Source organism: Pseudorca crassidens, chromosome 10 (genome assembly GCF_039906515.1).
Source record: "Pseudorca crassidens isolate mPseCra1 chromosome 10, mPseCra1.hap1, whole genome shotgun sequence".
NCBI lineage: Eukaryota > Metazoa > Chordata > Mammalia > Artiodactyla > Delphinidae > Pseudorca > Pseudorca crassidens.
Genome location: NC_090305.1, coordinates 38063776 through 38084324, shown reverse-complemented (window position 1 = coordinate 38084324; position 20549 = coordinate 38063776). Strand labels below are relative to the sequence as shown.

Below are 20549 nucleotides of genomic sequence, written 5' to 3'. Positions count from 1 at the left end.
GAGCCCTGGTCTGGGAAGGAAGATCCCACATGCCCTGGGGCAACTAAGCCCACACACCACAACTACTGAGTTCACGCACCTCAACGAGAGAGCCCACGTGCCGCAAACTACAGAGCCCACTTGCTCTGGAGCCCACACGCCACAGCAAAGAACCCACACACCGCAACAAGAGATCCTGCATGTCTCAATGAAGATCCCAAGTGCCACAACTAAGACCCTGTGCAGCCAAAAAATAAAGAAATAAAGAAAAATAAATAAATAAACACTGTGATTAAAAAAAACAGGGACTCCCCTGGTGGCTCAGTGGTTAAGAATCCGCCTGCCAATGCAGGGGACACGGGTTCGAGCCCTGGTCCAGGAAGATCCCACATGATGTGGAGCAACTAAGCCCACGCACCACAACTACAGAGCCTGCATGCCACAACTACTGAAGCCCACGTGTCTAGAGCCCATGCTCCACAGCAAGAGAAGCCACGGCAATGAGAAGCCCACACACCGCAACAAAGAGCAGCCCCCGCTCACCGCAACTAGAGAAAGCCTGTGCGCAGCAGTGAAGACCCAACACAGTCAAAAATAAATTAATTAATTAATTAATGGGAAAAAAATAAATTAATTTAAAAAAAAAGTAACTTGTTCCAGAAAGGGCTGGAGCCAGAAGTGAAAGCACAGGTGTATCTGATTCCAAGGCCTATCACCCATTCCTCTGCTCCACCCTGCAGTGTGTGTGATAACAAGCTGCAACATGGGGATTTCCCTGGCAGTCCAGTGGTTAAGACTCTGCACTTCCACTGCAGTGGGCATGGGTTCAATCTCTGGTTGGGGAACTCAGATCCCGCATGCCGCAAGGCATAACCAAAAAAAAAAAAAGATGCAACGTGGGCCCTGACCCAAATGAGACAAGTCTCATTACAGGATGTAATTAAGGGTTCATGGAGCAGCACCCTTCTGAAGAGCCCTTCCAGACTTTCCTGAATGAATCACCGAGACGTTAGGACATTACTGTTCTCTATGAAGCTCGGCCAAAAGGTCTCAAAAGTAATTAGTTCCTTTAAGCTAAACATTTCCCCAGCAATCTGGTTTACGCTTTAATTGGCTTAGAGTATTGGAGAGGGAGAAAAAGTCAACTTTAGCCCAGCCCCTGCGGAAATATTTCCCATACATTTTATGGATAAAATTCATTCCCTTTGGCCGCTTGCTTCTGCCAAGCCTGAGGGAGGGCAGATCAGGGAGCAGGGCAGGTGATGCTCCAGTCAGTCCACCAACGAGGAAGGGGAGGTTCGTTTCTGAAGTCTGAGTTACTGAAGCTTTACTGGCCGTTCTCATTCTCATCAAGTCACCTGGGACCACCGCCCCTGTGGGCTCTTGGCTTTGGTCATCTCACGCACCACTCCTCTTCCTTCCCTTTCCGCAGGCCCTGGGGTCTGGACCTGTGTCCTTCTGCTCTTTGGAGCTGCCTCTGTTCCATTAGTCATTGGTACTTCCCTCTCTCAGTGGAGACACCAAGCTGAGTCTCTATCCAGAGCCCCTGGGCCTCCCTCCCAGGTCTGGGTAGAGAAGGGCATGGATAGGGCTGCCAAGGTCAAATTCCCTCTCGTCCCATCCTTGGGCCTCTTCTGATCACCAGGAGGAATGAGCACAGCTATGAAGGTCACGGGAAACTCCCTTCAGCTCTGAGTCCAGTAAATTCACCCCCACCTCCTCAACCCTGGAAGAAAACATTCTTCACCTCCCAGACTTTGACCTCATCCTTGCTTGGCCAGATCCTCTTCTCTAAGAGTAAGGAGGTCTGCTCCTTCTTTGTTCAGACAGGAGCCAGGGGCTGCAAGGACCCTCCCCCTTGACCAGTTCCCCCTTTTATTCTCTGCACCTGAAAACCAGCTGGCACAGTAGGTCTAAGGGAAGAAGGAAGCAGAGACGGGAACGAGACAACAGCTGCCACATCCTTGCCAGCCTCTGTCACCTGGCTCCTTTTCCTAATCCAGTCATTCCTTCAACAGCCATTTATTAACACCTACTGTGTGCTGGGCATCTTTCCAGGTGCTCAAAATGTAAGAGTTAATGACAGATGAAAATCCTTGCCCTCATGGAGCTGACACATGACAAACAAGATAAATAAGTAAACCAGAGTACCGTTTATGGCTTATGGTGAAAAGTGATAAGGAGGCAAAATTAAGCAGGAAAGGGTGGAGAGGCTGAAATGTTAGATGGGGTAGCCAAGGGAAGACCTTGATAGGGTGATGTCTGAGCCAAGATCTGAGGGAACTGTGGAGGGGCCACGTGAACATCTGGGGAAAGAGCATTCCAGGAAGAAGGAACAGCAAGTACAAAGGTCCTGAGGCAGGAAGAGGCAGGTGTGGCTGGAGTGGAGTGATGGAGGGGATGAGCAGGAGGGAATGGGTCAGTCAGGTAAAGGAAGTCAGATCCTGTAGGGCCTGTTGGGTCACCACAGAGACTTTAGTTTTGCAAGATGGGAGCTACCGGATGGTTCTGAACAGAGGAGGGACAGAATTTGACTTGGGTTTTAATAGGATTCCTCTGGCTTTTGGGTGGGGAATAGACTGAAGGTATCTAGCAGCCACCCACTAAAAGTGTCTGTGATTCTTAAGAGCGAGCACTTCAAGTCTGCCCTCTCCTTAAACACCCTATCACAAGGGGCAAAAGGCCTCTGGTGGGGACAATGGAATTGAGACAAGGCTGGAAAAGCGGGCCATCCTGAGGTATGGCAGAGCTTGGAAGTCAGACTAAGCAGCTGAGACTTGATTCAAAGAAGAGGGGAGTCACCAAACGTTTCTGAGCAGGAGAATCACCTAACTAAAGCCACACTCACTCACATTAGTCAAAAACCACGGGAAGGCTGCTCTGGCTGAGACATGGTGCTAGAGGCTGTACCCATGTCTCTGGTCATGATCTTGGTGGGCCTGGACTCCCTGTCTCCCCCCTCAGACTGGGGCTCCCTGAGGACAGGAACTTTCTCTCCACCTTTAGTCTCTTCTTGCATCAGCAAGGACAACACTCTGCACGCCTTACTATCCTTCACGGGGGTTTAGATGCTCAAGTTGGAAACACATCGGGTGGGATGACTGCAGAGTTAGATGAACAGACAGACAGACAATCACGAACAGGCTGATGTTTCCACGGTGGGAGAGGGGCTGTACCTACCTCCCGCCACTGCTTGTTCTCCATCCCTTGAGTATACATGACGCATACTGTGAGGAGAGGAGAGAAAAAAGGGTTAACAGCCCAGGCCAAGAGGAAGGTGTGGGCCCCAGATGCGGAGGGCCCTGGAGGGTCAGGCGCCTTAGGACACTACGGCCTGGGTAGCAGTGTTGGGTCTGGGTGGGGTCGGCTTGGAGGAGGGGGCCCAGAACATAGGTGTGTCTGGGAGGGGCACCCTTTGGGAGGAGGGCCGGGGTCACTCACATCTAGGCTAGAGCAAGTGTAAAGTGTGAGGCAGGTAGACAGGTGTGCATGACGGAGGACTGAGTGGCAGAGGTGTGGCAGGAGAGAGCATCTGAAACCCGCTTGTCCCTTTAGAGCCCAAGGTGGCCTCATGGGGCCTATTATTATCATCAGCCCCACTTCCCTGATGGGGAAACTGAGGATCAGAGGAGGCCAATGAGTTGTCTGAGGTCATATACTTGAGCAGCATTGCTTAGGGCTAGAACCCTGGGCTCCAAAATCAGTGCTCATCCCCCTAGGCCACAGATATTTGGGGATCTTAAATGCACTGGTTTCCCTGGGGCTGAGACCTTCTGAGCCCTCCCTGCCCACTTGGTTGTGTTGAGGCTTCACAAGTACGGGGGCTGAGAAGGGTCAGACCTCCAAGTTTTCTTTCTCCAGACAGTATCTGTGAAACATTAGATAGCCTTGATGTACTGGGAACGATGCCTAGTACATAGTGAGCACTCAGTACAGGCTCCTGTGTTGGCTACTGTAGTAGTCATAATACCGTTGTAGCAAAGGAAACTATAAACAAAACAAAAAGACAGCCTACATACAGAATGGGAGAAAAGATTTGCAAATGATGCGACCAACAGGGCTTAATTTCCAAATATACAAACAGCTCATACAGCTCAATAACAGAAAAAGCAAACAACCCAATCAAAAAATGGGCAGAAGACCTAAATAGACATTTCTCCAGAGAAGACATACAGATGGTCAATAGACACATGAAAAGAGGCTCAACATCGCTAATTATTAGAGAAATGCAAATCAAAACTACAATGAGGTATCACCTCACACCAGTCAGAATGGCCATCATCAAAAAGTCTACAAAGAAGAAATGCTGGAGAGGGTGTGGAGGAAAGGGAATACTTCTACACTGTTGGTGGGAATGTAAATTGGTGCAGCCAATATGGAAAACAATATGGAGGTGCCTTAAAAAACTAAAAATAGGGCTTCCCTGGTGGCTCAGTGGTTGGGGGTCTGCCTGCCGATGCAGGGGATGCGGGTTCGTGCCCCGGTCCGGGAGGGTCCCGCATGCCGCAGAGCGGTTGGGCTCGTGAGCCATGTCTGCTGGGCCTGCACGTCCAGAGCCTGTGCTCCATGGCGGGAGAGGCCACGGCAGTGAGAAGCCCGCATACGGCAAAAAAAAAAACAAAAAAAAAAAAACACAAAAAACTAAAAATAGAGCTACCATACGATCCAGCAATCCCACTCCTGGGCATACATCTGGAGAAAACTCTAATTTGAAAAGATACATGCACCCCAATGTTCATAGCAGCACTAGTTACAATAGCCAAGGCATGGAAGCAACCTAAACGTCCATGGACAGATGAATGGATAAAGAAGATGTGGTACACATATATGGTGGAATATTAGCCACAAAAAGAATGAAATAATGCCATTTGCAGCAACATGGATGGACCTAGAGATTATCATACTAAGTGAAGTAAGTCAGACAGAGAAAGAGAACTATCATATGATATCATTTATGTGTAGAATCTAAAAAGTGATACAAATGAACTTATTTACAAAGCAGAAATAGACTCACAGATATAGAAAACAAACTTATGGTTACCAAAGGGGAAAGGTAGGGGGGAGGGATAAATTAGAAGTTTGGAATTAATACTATATATAAAATAGTTAAACAACAAGGTCCTACTGTATAGCACAGGGAAGTATATTCAATATCTTGGAATAAACTATCATGGAAAAGAAAAAAATAAAACAATGCCGTTGCTGTTGTTGTTACTGTTATTACTGTCAGTGCAGGACTTACATGGGTCAGACTTGGAGAACATGTCTTTGTCCAAAAGGTTCCTGAAAGAGGGGGAGAGAGCAGGAGTTAGCACAGCCCAAGGATCTCAGGGGATTCAGGCTGTTACTGAGATCCAGAGGCTGCCTCGGGCCTGGCTTCAGGCAAATGGGAAGCAGGAGGCTCCTTCAGCACAGTTTATTAGGGGTCATTGGAGCTGGCTGGGCCCCAGAGGTTCCTCAGCTCAGCTCCTAGGGTGTGTGGTGCTTCCTGCTTCTCACCCCCTGCCACCAACACACACTCCTGTGGACCCTGGTGCCCTGGATCCCACAGCCCCTTGCTCTTGGGCCAAAACACAATCTGCCCAATGTTGTAGAAATTGTTCTAGAAATTCTCCTTTTACCACTTCTCTGTCTCTGAAAAAATAAAGTGAAATCAAGCCACTAATGTACCATTCTCTCAGGGCTCTACTTACAGCCAGTTTATTCAATCGTCTCACCTGTGCCAGTGGATTAATGAATGATACCTCCCAGGGGATGCAGACTCATTTGAACAGGGTCCTTTCGTGGTCAAGGCCAGAGCTAACACATGGTCCTAACAATTAGATGTGAACTCATGCAGCAAGATGACTGGGAATTCCCTGGTGGTCCAGTGGTTAGGGCTCCGCGCTCTTATTCCCAGAGTCCCAGGTTCAATCCTTGGTTGGGGAACTAAGATTTTGCAAGCCACACAGCGTGGCCAAAAAAACAAACAAACAAAAAATGATGGACACAATGTTTGGAGGCAGAGAGCTCTCACAACAGGAGCGGAGCCCCTCCTTCCCTGCCTCTGTGCAATCGTGGCTCCTACTCACTGAACCCCAGGCACTGCGCTAAGCGTTCTGCAAATATTAGCTCCCAATTCTCACTCTGTCCTGCAAGATCAGTACTGGGTAAGCATTATCCCATCTCACAGATGGGAGATCATAGGGAGATCAGGCAAGGGCATCTCCTGCACATCTGGTGTCCCTCACTCCACAGTGACCCACTGCTGTCAGGAAGCAACATGGCTCAAAGAAAACTTGGTCTCTGGCTGGGAAGTGACTTAACCTCTCTGAGTCTGTTTCCTCATCTGTACAATAGAGAGAAGAGTGCCAGCTCTGAAGGTTGCTGATGCTCGGCCCTACCCCTTCAGCCCTCCTAGTTCCTGTACACACCCACAGTTTCCTCCTACTTCTCTTCCAAGGGCTTTCTCGGGGAGGCAGGGCTGCAAATACCAGGAAGTTTACACTCCCCACGGCAGCCAATGACGGGCAGGAGTTGGAGGATAAATGCCCTGTCCCCCCCGGGACAGCTCTGAGCTGTGCTTCACACAGCCTCCCAGAGGTGCCCACCGGGAGACCCACTCATTGAAGACCCTTGTTGACTCGAGCAAGGGCTTTATTTGCTGAAGGGGCTTCCTGTGAGCCCTCCCACCTGTTGGAGCTACTGACTCCTTCATACACTGTCCTAAGGTCAAGCTCTGCCCTTGCCAACCATCTTACCCATGTCCCACTTGCCTCCCAGATGTCCCCGGGGGTCTTCTCGTCCCCTCCTCCACTCCCCTACTCCCCCACGGGCCCCGATGTCCCTTGCACCCTTTCCCCAGAGAGGAGAAACACTAGGCTATGTGGCTTCCTGCCAGCCAACTCCAAATATCAGAGCTGGATGGGCCCCTCAGGATCATCTGTTCCACCTTCTCCTTGAGGAGGGGGAAACTGAGGTCCAGGGAGCGGCGGGGAGTAGCCATGCTGCACAAGCAGTGGCAAAGCCAGAAAGGTCTAGAAGGAGACCTCACCCTAAGTCACCATCACTGAAGCCATCAGCAGTGACAGCCTGTCTGGACAACTTGACCCACAGTCAACCCCACCACCCATGCTCCCCACTCTGAGGTGGGAGCCAAAGACCAACCAACAGACAGATAGATGCAACAGCAGCCTGGTGCCAGGATACGGCATCCTCTGCTACCCGGGGAGGTCCCAGATGGTGCTCATCAATCATACCAGCTCTGGTCCCCGACCAGATTCCCATCCTCTGCTCCAGTCTCTTCATTCAGGGTCCTCTCCCCAGAGGCAGCTACCCTGCTAGCCCTCTATGACCCAAAGGCACAGGACCCTTCTGCTGGCCTCCATCACCCCTCTCTCAGACCTGCTCCCAGCGGCTGTCCCTTTGGAAACCTTCTGATAAACCTCCCAGCCCACTGCCGTGAGCATCAGATGAAATGATACACAGGCAGCTCTGAAAAGTAGGCAGCAGGAGCTACAGGTAAGATACCAATTTGATATATGCTCATCCACACCGAGATGGGCTGACCTGGACCTGGGCTGACCCTCCCCTCCTGTAGTGTGCTAGGATTCGGGGCAGGAGTGTCTGTCTTGATTTAAACAAAGGACAAAATGCCTAAATTCCAAAGATGCCTCTACAGTGGTGGAACTTGAGATGAGGTGAGGAGCTGGAAAGTAATACAGAGGGTTGGGGGATGGAGGAAGAGGGGGCGGGGTGAGGGGGACTCCTACTAAAGCAAGTGCTGAAGTTTATCTTTGAATTCTGTAATGAAATTCTATAATTACATAAAATTCTAGAATGTTCAATCTGGAAGGAACCTCAGAGGTCACCTTTTCTAATTCCTTTATAAATCAGGAGTGTGAGACTCGGAGAGAAGGCAATTGACTTCTCCAAGGTCTGTGCCTCCTCCAAGTTTAGTTCTGGAACTCAGGTTCAGTCATGTCTAAGCTAGTGAGAAATAGAGTGAGACCGTGTGTGTGTGTGTGTGTGTGTGTGTGTGTGTGTAAGAGAGAGAGAGAGAGAGAGAGAGAAAGAGAAAGAGAGAGGGAGAGATTGACAGAAAGAGAGAGAGATACAGATATGGGGTCTTATCTTGAAAGAGAAGCAGATGGGACCTGCCTGGGCGAGAGGCACACAGCTGGACTAAGAAATAGAACCCAGCCACCTAGCTTCGGTGGCTCCCTGCCCAGTGACCCTCCGGACTCTCACTGAGCCGCGTGGCATGGGTCATCCTGGCTATGGCACCTGAAGATAATGCAAACCCTCTTCCCCCTACTCTGCTGAGATCATCCTTACCATCCTTCCAGAACCATTCCTGTTCATTCTCCTCAATTCTGCCTTCCTTGGACAGACACTGACCAACAACCATTTCCTCTGAGCTCTCTCTGGCCTGTACTGTGCCATCCTCTGACTTATAGGACCCGTTACCATACTCAGCACACCCTGGACTGCAAAATCAGGGGTGCCTCTGTCTCTCACACGGGGCAGGGTCCCCAACTCTGCTCCAGGCCAGCCTAGCACCTGACTCAGAGCAGGGTCCTGGCAAATTGGATGGATGAAGGAAAACCAAAAGGAATGGCCAATGGGTGAGCAAGCCCCTTGTCTCCCAACATGGTCATGCTCAGGGCCGGCCCCTATACTTCCTCTTAGCTGTAGAGCCTAATGGTTAAGTATATGGACTGCAGTCAGATAAGCTGGGTTCACATCCCACCTCTGGACAAGTTACTTGCCTTCCTGTGCCTCAGTTTCCCCACCTGTAAAGTGGAGTTAGAACACAGTTCCTCCCTTAGGACTGCTGTGGAGCACTTGGACAGAGTGAGGCGCATCACACAGGTGAGTCTTCCTCATCGGCCTGGTGCTGAGCGGAGCGGTCATTCTCCTGGTGGGTGCTCAGGCTCACGTGGTGACAATGGAGAGACGGGACAGGTGACACAAGCCACTTCTCCTTACAGGTCCCAGGAAGCCCATCCCATCACATACACTCCCAGTGCCCTGTTGGGTTGATCCACTGAGGACTCCAAGGCTCAGAGATGGTGAGTGACTTGCCCACAGGCACAGAGCCAGTAAGAAGCCAAGGGGTAAAAAACCAGGTCTTCCAACGCAAAGCAGGGCTCAAACCGCAAGGACACAGAGAGACCAGACCATAAGTGCTTTTCTCCACTATCTTTCTTTGGAGAGCTCAAAGAGACTTTTTTCCAACAGGCAAATGTATTTTTCCCCCCAAAAAAGCATAAAATTCTTCAGATGTCCTAGTGACAGCCTAAAGCTTGGCTTCTTTTGTTCCTTAAATCAAGATCAGGGAGCAGAGCAAAATGCTCTTTTCCTCACTGCTCTCCCCCCCAAAATCATTTCAAAAACGGTTGCAGGAAGAACGACCATGCACTGGGCGTTGAGAAGACCCCAGCAAAGACAGAAAGCACTGGAAAGGCTGAAGTGAGAACTCCTGCCTGGTGCTAAATGACAGGGCCTGAGGGTGACACCTTCGCAATGAGAAGCTTACAAGAGTCAGAATACAAGCTGGGGCTCTCCAGTCAGAAACAGGAAGAGATGCAGCCCTCCGCTCAGGGAATCTTGTCGGAGGAAAAACAGCAATGCCATCAGGGAGCTGCAGCCTGAGGGGAGACCCAGCCTTGTCCTCAGGTAGCCCCGGTCTGAGGTGAGAGGCAGCCCCGCCCCCGGGGAGCCCCGGTCTGAGGGGAGAACAGCCCTGTCCTCAGCGAGCCCTAGTTTGAGGGGAGACACAGCCCCGTCCTCAGGTAGCCCCGGTCTGAGGGGAGACGCAGCCCCGCCCCCGGGGGCCCCAGTCTGAGGGGAGACACAGCCCCGCCCCCGGGGAGCCCCGGTCTGAGGGGAGACACAGCCCCGCCCCCGGGGAGCCCCGGTCTGAGGGGAGAACAGCCCTGTCCTCAGGTAGCCCCGGTCTGAGGGGAGACACAGCCCTGTCCTCAGGGAGCCCTAGTCTGAGGGGAGACACAGCCCTGTCCTCGGGAAGCCCCGGTCTGAGGGGAGACACAGCCCCGCCCCCGGGGAGCCCCGGTCTGAGGGGAGACACAGTCCCGTCCTCGGGAAGCCCCGGTCTGAGGGGAGACACAGCCCCGCCCCCGGGGAGCCCCGGTCTGAGGGGAGAACAGCCCTGTCCTCAGCGAGCCCTAGTCTGAGGGGAGACACAGCCCCGTCCTCAGGTAGCCCCGGTCTGAGGGGAGACACAGCCCCGCCCCCGGGGAGCCCCGGTCTGAGGGGAGAACAGCCCTGTCTTCAGCGAGCCCTAGTCTGAGGGGAGACACAGCCCTGTCCTCAGGGAGCCCCGGTCTGAGGGGAGACACAGCCTCGCCCCCGGGGAGCCCCGGTCTGAGGGGAGACGCAGCCCTGCCCCCGGGAGCCCCAGTCTGAGGGGAGACACAGCCCCGCCCCCGGGGAGCCCCGGTTTGAGGGGAGACACAGCCCCGTCCTCGGGAAGCCCCGGTCTGAGGGGAGACACAGCCCCGTCTTCGGGTAGCCCCGGTCTGAGAGGAGACGCAGTCCTGCCTCAGGGAGTCCCACTTTGAGGGGAGACACAGCCTGACCCTTATGGAGCCCCAGTCTGTGGAAACACAATCCTACCCTCAGGGAGCCTCAGTCTGAGAGGGAGAAAACAGCCTTGCCTTTAGGAGGCCTACTCTGAGGGGGAATACAGCCCTCCCTTCAGGGAGCAAAAGTCTGACGGGAGACACAGCCCTGCCCTCAGGGAGTCCCAGTCTGAGAAGAGACACAGCCGTGCCTCAGGAAGTCCGAGCGGGGAGACACAGTCCCTCCTGTGCTAAATTACTCAGTGAACTGATTATCACACATTCAGGTCGTCTCTAAACGAAGCCCATACACGCTCCGTGGATTTACTAGCAAATGACTCTGGCTATAGAATAAAAGGAAACACACCAAGAACACTCATCTCAGCTTTTCCTGGACTGGCGGTCCCTAGAGGTCCATGGATCCCCCTGAAACTATAAGCAAAATGTGGCATATTGGTCCATATGGATGCATTCTTTTTTTTGCAGAATTTTCATCATATTCCCAAAGAGCTTCCTGAGGTTCAAAGGCTAAGGAAATATGGGGGTTTTTCGTTTGTTTGTTTTGGGTTTTTTTTTTAATTAATTTATTTATTTTTGGCTGCGTCGGGTCTTAGTTGCGGTGCACGGGCTTCTCTGTAGTTGTGGTGCACAGACTCAGAGCGTGAGGGCTCTTCGTTGTGATGCGTGGGCTCTCTAGTTATGGTGTGCGGGCTCAGTAGTTGCGGCGCAAAGGATTAGTTGCCCCGGGGCATGTGGGATCTTAGTTCTCCGACCAGGGATGGAACCCGCGTCCCCTGAATTAGAAGGTGGATTCTTAACCGCTGGACCACCAGGGAAGTCCCCAAAAATATGGTTTAACTTCTTTGCAACAAGCCTCCCTAAGCATCCCTCCAACCTCTGACAAAAAGTTGGTGGTGATGAGCACATTGCTTGGATCTTCAATGCTGGGTCCAAAACCCAGCTCTACCCCTTAGCTGTATGACCTCACTTAGCCTCTCTATGCATCAGTATCCCCATCTGTAAGGTGGGAGTAATAACAGTCCCTCTCTCCTACAGGTTTTCTGAGAATTAATGGAGTTCATATATGCAAAACAGAACAGTGTCTGGCACATACTAACTTGCATTTAAGTGTCTGGCATACAATAAATGCTCACAAAAGCCCTGTGGAGAATAAGGTGGCTTCTAGGGAATCCCCATGTTCTCCCCTCCCTGCTCCCTACTGCTGGGCTTGATCAGGACCTCGAGCACCTTCATGTCCTCGCCCATCAGGGTCCACCTCTCTGTTGTATAGTCTTCATTGAGTAGAGCAGACTGGAGACAGGTAAACCACTATCAGGGAGAAACAGGAATCCTGAAGAGGCTGGAGAGGCCCCGAAGCTTGAGGGGCCCTCCAGATGCACCCTATTTCTCCATGGAGCACTTTAACACCAAACATCTGGTTAACCCCAAGCAGGCAAAGAGGGTGGGAGGGGGCCACATTAACCGTGGATATAATCGGCACCAAATCCTTTGTTGTGTACTTAACCTATGACACCCTGTTCACCCTACGTATCAATGCTGGGAGGTAGACATTGCCTCATTGTACAGGCAAGACAGCTGGGGCTGAGGTGTGCCAGGGTCACCCAGCTTGCCAGGAGCACCAAAACTGAACTCTGAAGTCGGAGACCATTCAGAGGTGCCTGCATTACTAAAATCCAGGGTCTCCCAAATCCCCACCAGCAGCGCCCCTCACATCCTCACTCTCCCGTTTCCTACCCCCAGCTTCATCAGGGGTGCTCTCAAAGGAACAGCTGAAGAGGACTGGAGGGCTTCCCATCTCTCCCTGCCCTGCTCCCTGTCCTAACAGGCAGAAGTAATCCCAGGAAAGGAGAGGGACCTTGGCATCCAGCCCCTGGCACTCGCCCATCTCCCCTTTCAAATCCTGTTCCTCACTCCCGTGCACTGTCTCCCTGCCAGGCAACCTCAGCAAGGTCTAAAAGGCAATTTTCACGTGGCTTAAAGAGCTCTCCTTCCTGGAGCTATTTGCAGTTTTGTTATTATTAATTATTGTAATAACTGTCCCTCTTAAGCTACGTGACCGAGGAAAAACAGCCTGAGCTCTGGCCTCAGATCCATTCAAACTAGAATCTCCACACAGCCACATGGTAATTCTGTGACCTTGCACAAGCTACTTAACCTCAGTTTCCTCATCTGTGCACGCAGTCACATACCTGCCTTGTGCAGTTGTGAAGCCAATAGCTTACAACAGAAATGTAGGAAGTGTGCTTGATTTTTCTTTCCCTCACGCCCACCCCCCATCCCATTCATCAAGTCTTAAAATTTCTCCTACTGGGAGCACTAGGCTAGGCCAGCAGAGGTGAGTGACATTAGGAGACAGAGGCACCTTGTAATGTTTTGGAATCACACTAAGTCTTTTTTTCTTGACCAGGAAACTAGCAGGAAAAGAGGTTGTCAGGGGTCCAGCCAAGCTGTGCTTGGAAAATCAGTCCCCAGTCACTTAACACTGGCTGTCCATTGACTGCAGGAAAATCTGAGGAGTCAGTCCTCAAAGACACCAAACTCGAGGCCCCTTGTAGCCCCAGGGATCTCAGATACTCTGTGGGTCACCTGGAAAGCCTCCTTGTGGCAGAGGCCATGGCTGTCCACCCAGCAAGCATTCCTCACTCCCTTCCTAATAGAATCCACGCTGGTTCAGTTATCTGATGCAGATGGCCTAAAGTCAGAGAAGGTAGGCTCCTGTCCTTTGTTGCTGTTGACTGATTGTGTATCCCCCCAAATTTACACATTGAAACACTAACCCCCAATGTGCTGGTATTGGAGATGAGGTCTGTGGGAGGTAACTAGGGTTATTTGAGGTCATGAGGGTGGGTCCTTCATGATGGGATTAGTGCCCTTATAAGAAGAGCTTGCTCTCTGCTCTCACCTTCTCTCTCTGCCATGCGAGCACAGTGAGAAGGTGGCCATCTGAGGCCAGGAAAGAGGGCTTACCAGAATGTGACACCCTGATCTTGGACCTCCATCCTTGAAAACTGTGAGAAATAAATTTTTCTTTCTCTTGTTTAAGTCACCCAGTCTATGCTATTTTGTTTTGCCAGCCAAACTAATATACTGGCCTGGGGTGGACATGAGACCTGCCTTTGGCCACTGAAATAGAAGGGGAAGTCTGCTGAGAGATTTTGGGAGCGACTGTGCTTTCTAGATAAAAAGAAATTTTCAGAGAGAGGCCTTTGGTCCAATGTCTTGCTTCCTGTCTTTGGATGTGGTTGTGATACCTAGAAAAGAGGCAGTCATTTTGTAACAATGAGGCCCACCATTTGGATAATGGCAGAATAGAAAGATAGCTGCATCCTTGATGGCAAAGTGAGCTGACAAATCGGAACTGAGATAACCTACGTAGAGACTCACTGTGATCTGAGAAAAATAAATGTATTTTGGGCTTGACCTACCATCAGATTTTCTGTTACCTACAGCCAAAGCATTCCTAACTGAATCTGATTCCTCTGTGCCCAAAACTTGTTCCAGCCTTATTCCCCTCACCTCCTCCCCACCCTCTCTTCCCAATGGTAGGTCATCTCCAGCAATGGACTTAGGTCTGAGCAGGGAGACCTGTGGGCTGGAAGAGGACAGATGGTAAGCTACTACCCTATGGTCTAGATGCCAGGGAAGGCCAGCTGCAATCCCATGACTCTTTCTGGTCTCTGCTCCCTAGGGATTCCTCTGGTTCCGGGTTTGCCTGGCATCCCTGAGCAAGGAAGGCCTCTCATCCTTGCAGATAGAGTACCTACTTCTTGGCTACATCTACCATGGTTGGTACCCAGGCCCTACCATGATTCTCATCCTTGGAGACCCCAATCCTCAAACTCAAGAGGCTCTCAAGGTTTTGAAGTCTGAGGAAACTGGATTTGGATCCCCTTCTCCAAAACACACTAACTGTACAGCCTTGGGCCGGTTCCTTAACCTGAGCCCCGATTTCCTAATCAGCAAAAAGGGGAAAATACTACTAGTATCTTTCTAGTTCATAGGATTGTTGTAAGCTTAAAAAAGATGCAGTAATTGTGGTAGGCAGAAATCTAAGATGGTCCCTGCAATTCCCACCCCCGGTGTGCAAGCCTGCACAATCCCTTCCCCTTGAGTGTGAGTGGGACCTGGGAATATGATAGGATACTCACTTCTGTTACTTTATATCAAGTAGCAGACTCTGGAGAGATTATCCCACTGGCTTTGAAGAGGGAAGCTGCCATGTTGTGAGAGGCCCACATGGCTGGACCTGAGGGCAGCCTGTAGGAGCTAAGAGCCCCAAACCAACAACCAAAAAGAACACAGGACTTTAACCTTACAGCTGCAAGGAATTAAACTCTGCCAGCAACCTAAATGAGCTTGGCTTAGACCCCAAGCCTCAGATGAGATCACAGCCCCTGCAGGCACCTTGATTTCAGCTTGGAGAGACCCAGAGCAGACAAGTCAGCTGTGCTGTGCCTGGGCTTCTGACCTACAGAAACTGTGAGGTAATAAATGGCTGTTGTTTCAAGCTCTAGGACTATGGTGATTTGTTATGCAGCAATTGAAAACTAATATAATAGTCTGAGTTTGTACCAAATTGCTATTTGAGTAGGTTAAAAACAGCTGACTACAGGCAATTGCATATGGTTCAGCCTAGTACAGATGTTAATGCCTGGCATGTAGTAAGCACTCAATAAATCCCACTGTTTTTATTCCTCTGGCTCCACTAAACCGTATCTTAATGTAGTCAGTGGCTGAATAGACCTCTTTTTCCTAGCAATGGCTCTAACAGCTGCCACACTGCCCCCAGGCTCCTCCTTCCCCCAAAGCCACCCTCCCCCTGCCTGTCAGAAGACAGTGTTCTGAGCCCATTCACACCCCTTCTGAGAGGCTGAGGGCACAGCTCTTGAGCTAGGCTGCCTCTCCAAAACGCCAACCTGAACAGACAGCAGAAAACAACATCTCTGGGGCAGAGGCAACAGCTGCCCACCAGCCCCACGTCAGCTGGAGGGGAGAGGGCAGCTGCTTGAGAGATCCCAGCAGGGCTAAGCCACCACCTGCCTCTGGACTGTCCCCTCCTTGCCTTCCCTGTGGGTCTCAGGAGCCCCGCCATGTAGAATCGTTCAGTGGTTCTGCCAGCAAGACCCCGTGGAAGTGCACAGGTTTCCTGTTACATAAAAAATGCAAATTGCTCTTTCTAACCAACACGCTGGTCTGGATCCCTGCATCAGACGAGGCATAGAGAAATAGTGGGGCCCTTGGGAACAGGACACTGGACAGGTGAGTTTTGACTGGGTCTGCAGGGAGGCTAATAAAGTCAGGAAAGCTCTGGAACAGACCAACAGAGAAAAGAGAAGCTCGTGGCTCACACTTTCTACGATGTCTGCTGGAATCTGGTTTCACAAACCATCTACCTTACTCCCAAAACAACCCCTCAGAATCTCTAAATGTACACAGTATGTCAAATATATGTCAATAAAGCTGGGGGTGGGGGGAAATAGAACTTTCTAGATGGATCAGATCTCCAGGACCCAAACAAACCAGCTATAGAGACAGATTTTTATTTACTTTCAGGTGTCAAATAATAGGCAACATAAATTACTATTCATGGCTTAATCCATTTACTCCTTCTACTGTGATAAGGATTATTACACTTACTTTACAGGTGAGGAAACCACAGCCCAAGTTAAGTGCTTTACCCAAAATCACAGGGATTTGAACCCAGGTAGACAGACCCCATAGACTCATGTTCTTACAAGCCTTGAGCCAGACAACCAGAGGCTTTAAAATCTTTGGCCCGAGTTTACCAAAATCAGTGAAAACAATTGTTTGGGAGTAGACTATAGATTAGCCCAGGAGACACCCAACACAAAGAAGCAGGGGCCCAAACACATCCATCCCACAGTGTCACCTGCCTTCAGCAGAGGCTTGGATGGGCCTCTGCTGTGGTCCTGTGCTAGGGCTCAGATATGCCCCTGTGCCAGACAGCTTTGCTCAGCTAGAAGTGTCCTAGGATAGGCATGGTGGGGGTCAGGTCCTCCCCTAGGCAACAGCAGAGACCTCCTAGGGCTGGAGGGGATGGCAGGGACCTTCCTAAGGAGCAGAAGGGAAGGGAACTAGCTCCCAGGAATCCTAGTTTCCAGTTCCTTTGAAACACTGGCCCCCTCATCCCCAGCTGCCCATTCTGAAGCCCCCTGGAGCTCTCAGTCCACCAACCCCTCTGCCTGCCCTACTATTCCCTGCCCACCAGCAGGTGTCACCTAGATGCTCAGGGCAGGGGCACCCTGTAGCCTCCTCCCCCGGGCTCAGTCAATGCTGACCATGAGATGCAGGGGAGGAGGCCTTGGCTCTCATTAACTGGTGGCCATGGAGTATAGAATATGCTGGAGAGAGCCATTCTGTGCAGCTCTCCCTCCTCCCCATCCTCCTCCTCCTTGCCTCCTTTTCCTTTTCTCTCTCTCCCTCTCTCGATCTGTTCTAGAAACTGGATAGTTAGACCTGGTTGAGGCAAACAGATGGATCTACAATTTCAAGTTTATCCACATTGTTTTCTTGCCTCCCTTCCGTTCCAGGTGACTCCTCCCTCCTCACCCCTTCCTACCAAAACTCATTATTCCCCACTCTCTGGCTTTTGGGAGGGCAGGAGCAGAGCCTGGGTCATGCCCTTCTCAGGTTGATGTCCCATGAAAGGGAATGAACACCAGGGTTGATCCCAGAACCACATCCCCCAGGAACTCAACCGCATCCCTAGGTACTGCTTAGGCAAAAGGTTTGAGTCTTTGGACACCTCTGCTTCCAGAGAGCAAACAGGAGGGGCCAAGTGCTACTGCCTTACAATAATCACTGTAGTTATTTATTGAGCACCTACTGTGTGCGAAGCAAGTGCAAAGCAGCATGCTGGATGCTTCATGATCCTCTACTCCTGTAAATTAAGTCCTCCAACAGTATTCGGTGAGGACCTGCTACATGCCAGCCATGCTTCCAAGCATGAGGGGTACCTCTGTGAATAAGGTTTCTCCACGAATAACAGGTTCGTTGTTTGCACTTGACAAATGGGGGAAAGCGAGGTTAAAAGTTTGCCCCAAGTGGTAGAGCAGATTCCATTTTAAAGAATCTGATTCCAAAGCCACAATGCCCTGTGCCCTCTGCCTCCTCGGGGTTCGTGGGTCTGAGTCAGGGTGGGGATCGCTGCCCTCAAATGCTTACAAAGTTGCTTTGGGGGAAGAGGAATGAAGTCTGCACACCTGAGATGTCTTCAGAGGTTTTGTGCTCAATATGTGAGAGACCCGGTGGCCCAGGCTGAGTGCTCAGGACCCAGGGAACACAGAAGGCCGTGATTTGGGCTGCGTGTCTCTCAAGGGTGAGAAGGATGGCTGGAAGTGCGGAGCACGAGGCCGGGCTTTTCAGGATGGGGGGACACGAACTGGCAGAGATGAAGGCAGGGTGAGATATGGATGGAGATTGTGCTGTTCAGAGGCTCTGAGGTGAAAAGCCTCCCGAGACAGCTCCGACACAGGCATGACTGAAGGCTGGGAAGGAGCATCTGGCGCAGGGCTATGCACCAGCAGGGAAGGGAGGACAGGCTGGGGCAGCTGTGGATGGCTGAGGAGGTGAGGCCGGCGCTAATGGGCAGTCAGGAATCTCCCAGCAGAGTAATGGCAAGATGCAAATGGCCTTGGGAGATAATTCTGACAAAACCGTATGTGGGACCATAGGGGAGACATGTGGTGTTATCACAGGAGCCCCCAGAAGGGCCTGATGCAGGGGCCAGCTATGTTCAACTTCATCAGCCCTCACTCCCACTCACCCTAAACCGCAGCCCTCCGCCAATTCCTTCCCTCTTTCACATCCCAGCCCAGTTCCCCTGGCTCCATCTACACCTCCCCAATGCCACAACTTGGGAACACAGGGTTGGGGGTGCCATGAGGGTGGGTGAAAGGTCTGATCAAAGAGAGGCCTGGGCGATTTGGAACAAGTGCACACCCAGGACCCCGGAAATGCTGTTGGTCACTTGGGGCAGGGGAATGGAATTTCCAGCAGAAACTCAAGAGGTAGCCTCTGCGTAGGCCACAGTGCCCCCTCACAATCCCAGCAAGGCAGTGACCCTAGGCCAGCCACAGGGTGCCTGCACTAGGGATAAATTCCCCCTTCCCCACTTGTATCCCTTACTGCCTGTGGCAGCCTTCCTCTCACATAGGAGAACCTGGGGGAGACCCAGCTTAGATGAAGAAGTGACTCCCAAAGCCTGTGTGACACGACTGAGGATTTGGGGGTGGCAGCCCACAAAAACTCTCCTCCCCCTCCCCTGCTGGACTCTAAAATTCCACACTCATCGTTCTAGTCCTTTGGCTTAAGATTTTGTACCCCCAGTTATTGTTTTTTTAATGGTGCAACTTTAAGTCGTTATCAATTATCCACATCTCAGGACGAATGAGTCAATCTGATCCTTTCCTGAGAGTCAGTTTTGTTGTTGGAGGTGAAGAAAGGCTTTCAAATCCTGGGGTCTAGAATGGTGGGTGGGTAAGGGAGGAGAGGGTGAGGGTGTTGGGGCAAAGGAGGGGGGAGAAGAGAGGGAAGGAGGGCACAAAAGGCAGAGGCTGGGCACGCCTGGGAGGGATGAGGCAGATCATTCTCTTCTGGATTTGGGGAGGGGATGATCAGAAATAGACTGCTGTGAAGACCCTGCTATGTCTTTTCACTACCTCCCTCTCCCCAAACGGGCGTCTGGACCCCCGTTCCTGTGTCTTCTCTCCTCGCAACAACAGCCCAGAGTGCAAACTTTCTGGGATACGACCCTAAGCCTGGCTTCCCATTCCGCGGTCGCCACCCGTGGCTGGGCAGGGGCTCTTGCAGGACAGGCAAAGGGGCGTCCTGGAGAAGAGGTCACTCTGTAAGGGGGCGCACGGAGGTAGATGGTCGGAGCCAAAGGGGCGCAGGGCCTCCGGGGCCAGGGGCGGGGCCGGGGGCCAGGACCAGCGGGCTCACCTGCAGGACACGGTGATCTCCACCTTGGTGGCCGGGATGCTGCCCGCCAAGGAGTCGAACTCGCTCAGCGACGCCATGTCCTCGGGCTGCTCCATAGCCCACCGCGCCCTCCACCCCAAATTAGTAAATCCCTGCGCGATTCACGCCTCCTCCGGAGCAACCGAAACCCTGGGCTCTCCCCCAACTCCGGAGCCGGGGCTGGGCGGCAAAGGGAGGAAAGAGGAGAGCGAAGAGGGGGCGTGGGAAGTGAGAGAGGGAAGCGGGGCGGAGGGAGCGGGGGCAGAGGATACAGGAGGGGGCGCGGGTGACGCGACGAGGAGGCTGGGGGCCCAGCGGAGAGGCGCAAAGAGCACAGAGAGCTGAGGCGCAGCCGGGAGAGGCGGAGGAGCAAGGGGAGAGGGCACCGGGAGGGACGCGCGGAGTCGTGGAGGGGGCACCGGGAGAGGGGCGGGGAGCTTGGGGCGGGGACAGAAAGGGTGCAGGAGAAGGAGAGGGGTGTGGGGGGCCGGATGGGGCGCGAGCTGCGGGGGTGGCCGAACTCAGGCAGCGCGGAGCGAGCCCGGAGCGCAGGGGCTGCGGCGCCTCTCGCTGGGTCTCCGCGGCGGGGGTGGGGACGCGGCTGCGAGCGCCACTTCCTCGGCTCGGGCTCTGGCTCCGGGGCTCCCGGGCTGCGGGAAAATCAAATCTGCCCGAAGCCGCCGCCTCCCGCCACCCGGGGCGGGCTGCGCGCCGGGTGCGCGAGCGCCGGAGGGGACGCCCGCAGGGGCCGGGGCGGGGCCGCGGGCGGGGTCTGCGCGCTAGTGTGAATGTGTCCGTGCGAGCATGTGAATCTCTGTGCGTGTGGCGGGCGTGGAGACGCGGCTCCAGATGCTGTGAGCCTGGGGAGTGACAGCTAGAGATGGTCTCGGCCGTGCGCGTCTCCGTCTGCGCCCGCCCTCCACTCCCCACCTCCCTGAGGGGTCTCCATCTCCGGGGAGGGAAAGGGATGTGTGAACCAAGGGGCATCTGTATGAGAAGGGT

General features: G+C 52.5%; 1 protein-coding gene across 3 annotated transcripts in view; it reads right to left on the bottom strand.

Annotated features, from left to right (window-relative positions):
* CPNE5 (copine 5) overlaps window positions 1-20276 on the bottom strand; it is a 101558-nt gene extending 81282 nt beyond the window's left edge. For 2 of the 3 annotated variants that reach the window (XM_067753150.1, XM_067753151.1), the window contains exons 1-3: window positions 19530-20275; window positions 5222-5262; window positions 3160-3206 (exon numbers count right to left, since the gene is read on the bottom strand). In XM_067753150.1, the coding sequence (XP_067609251.1) occupies window positions 3160-3206; window positions 5222-5262; window positions 19530-19624 (183 nt within the window). In that variant the 5' untranslated portion in view covers window positions 19625-20275. Of the gene's footprint in view, window positions 1-3159; window positions 3207-5221; window positions 5263-19529 lie in introns of all 3 variants that reach the window. The other variant, XR_010946853.1, reaches the window with a different exon arrangement.
* Window positions 20277-20549: the final 273 nt, after the last annotated feature.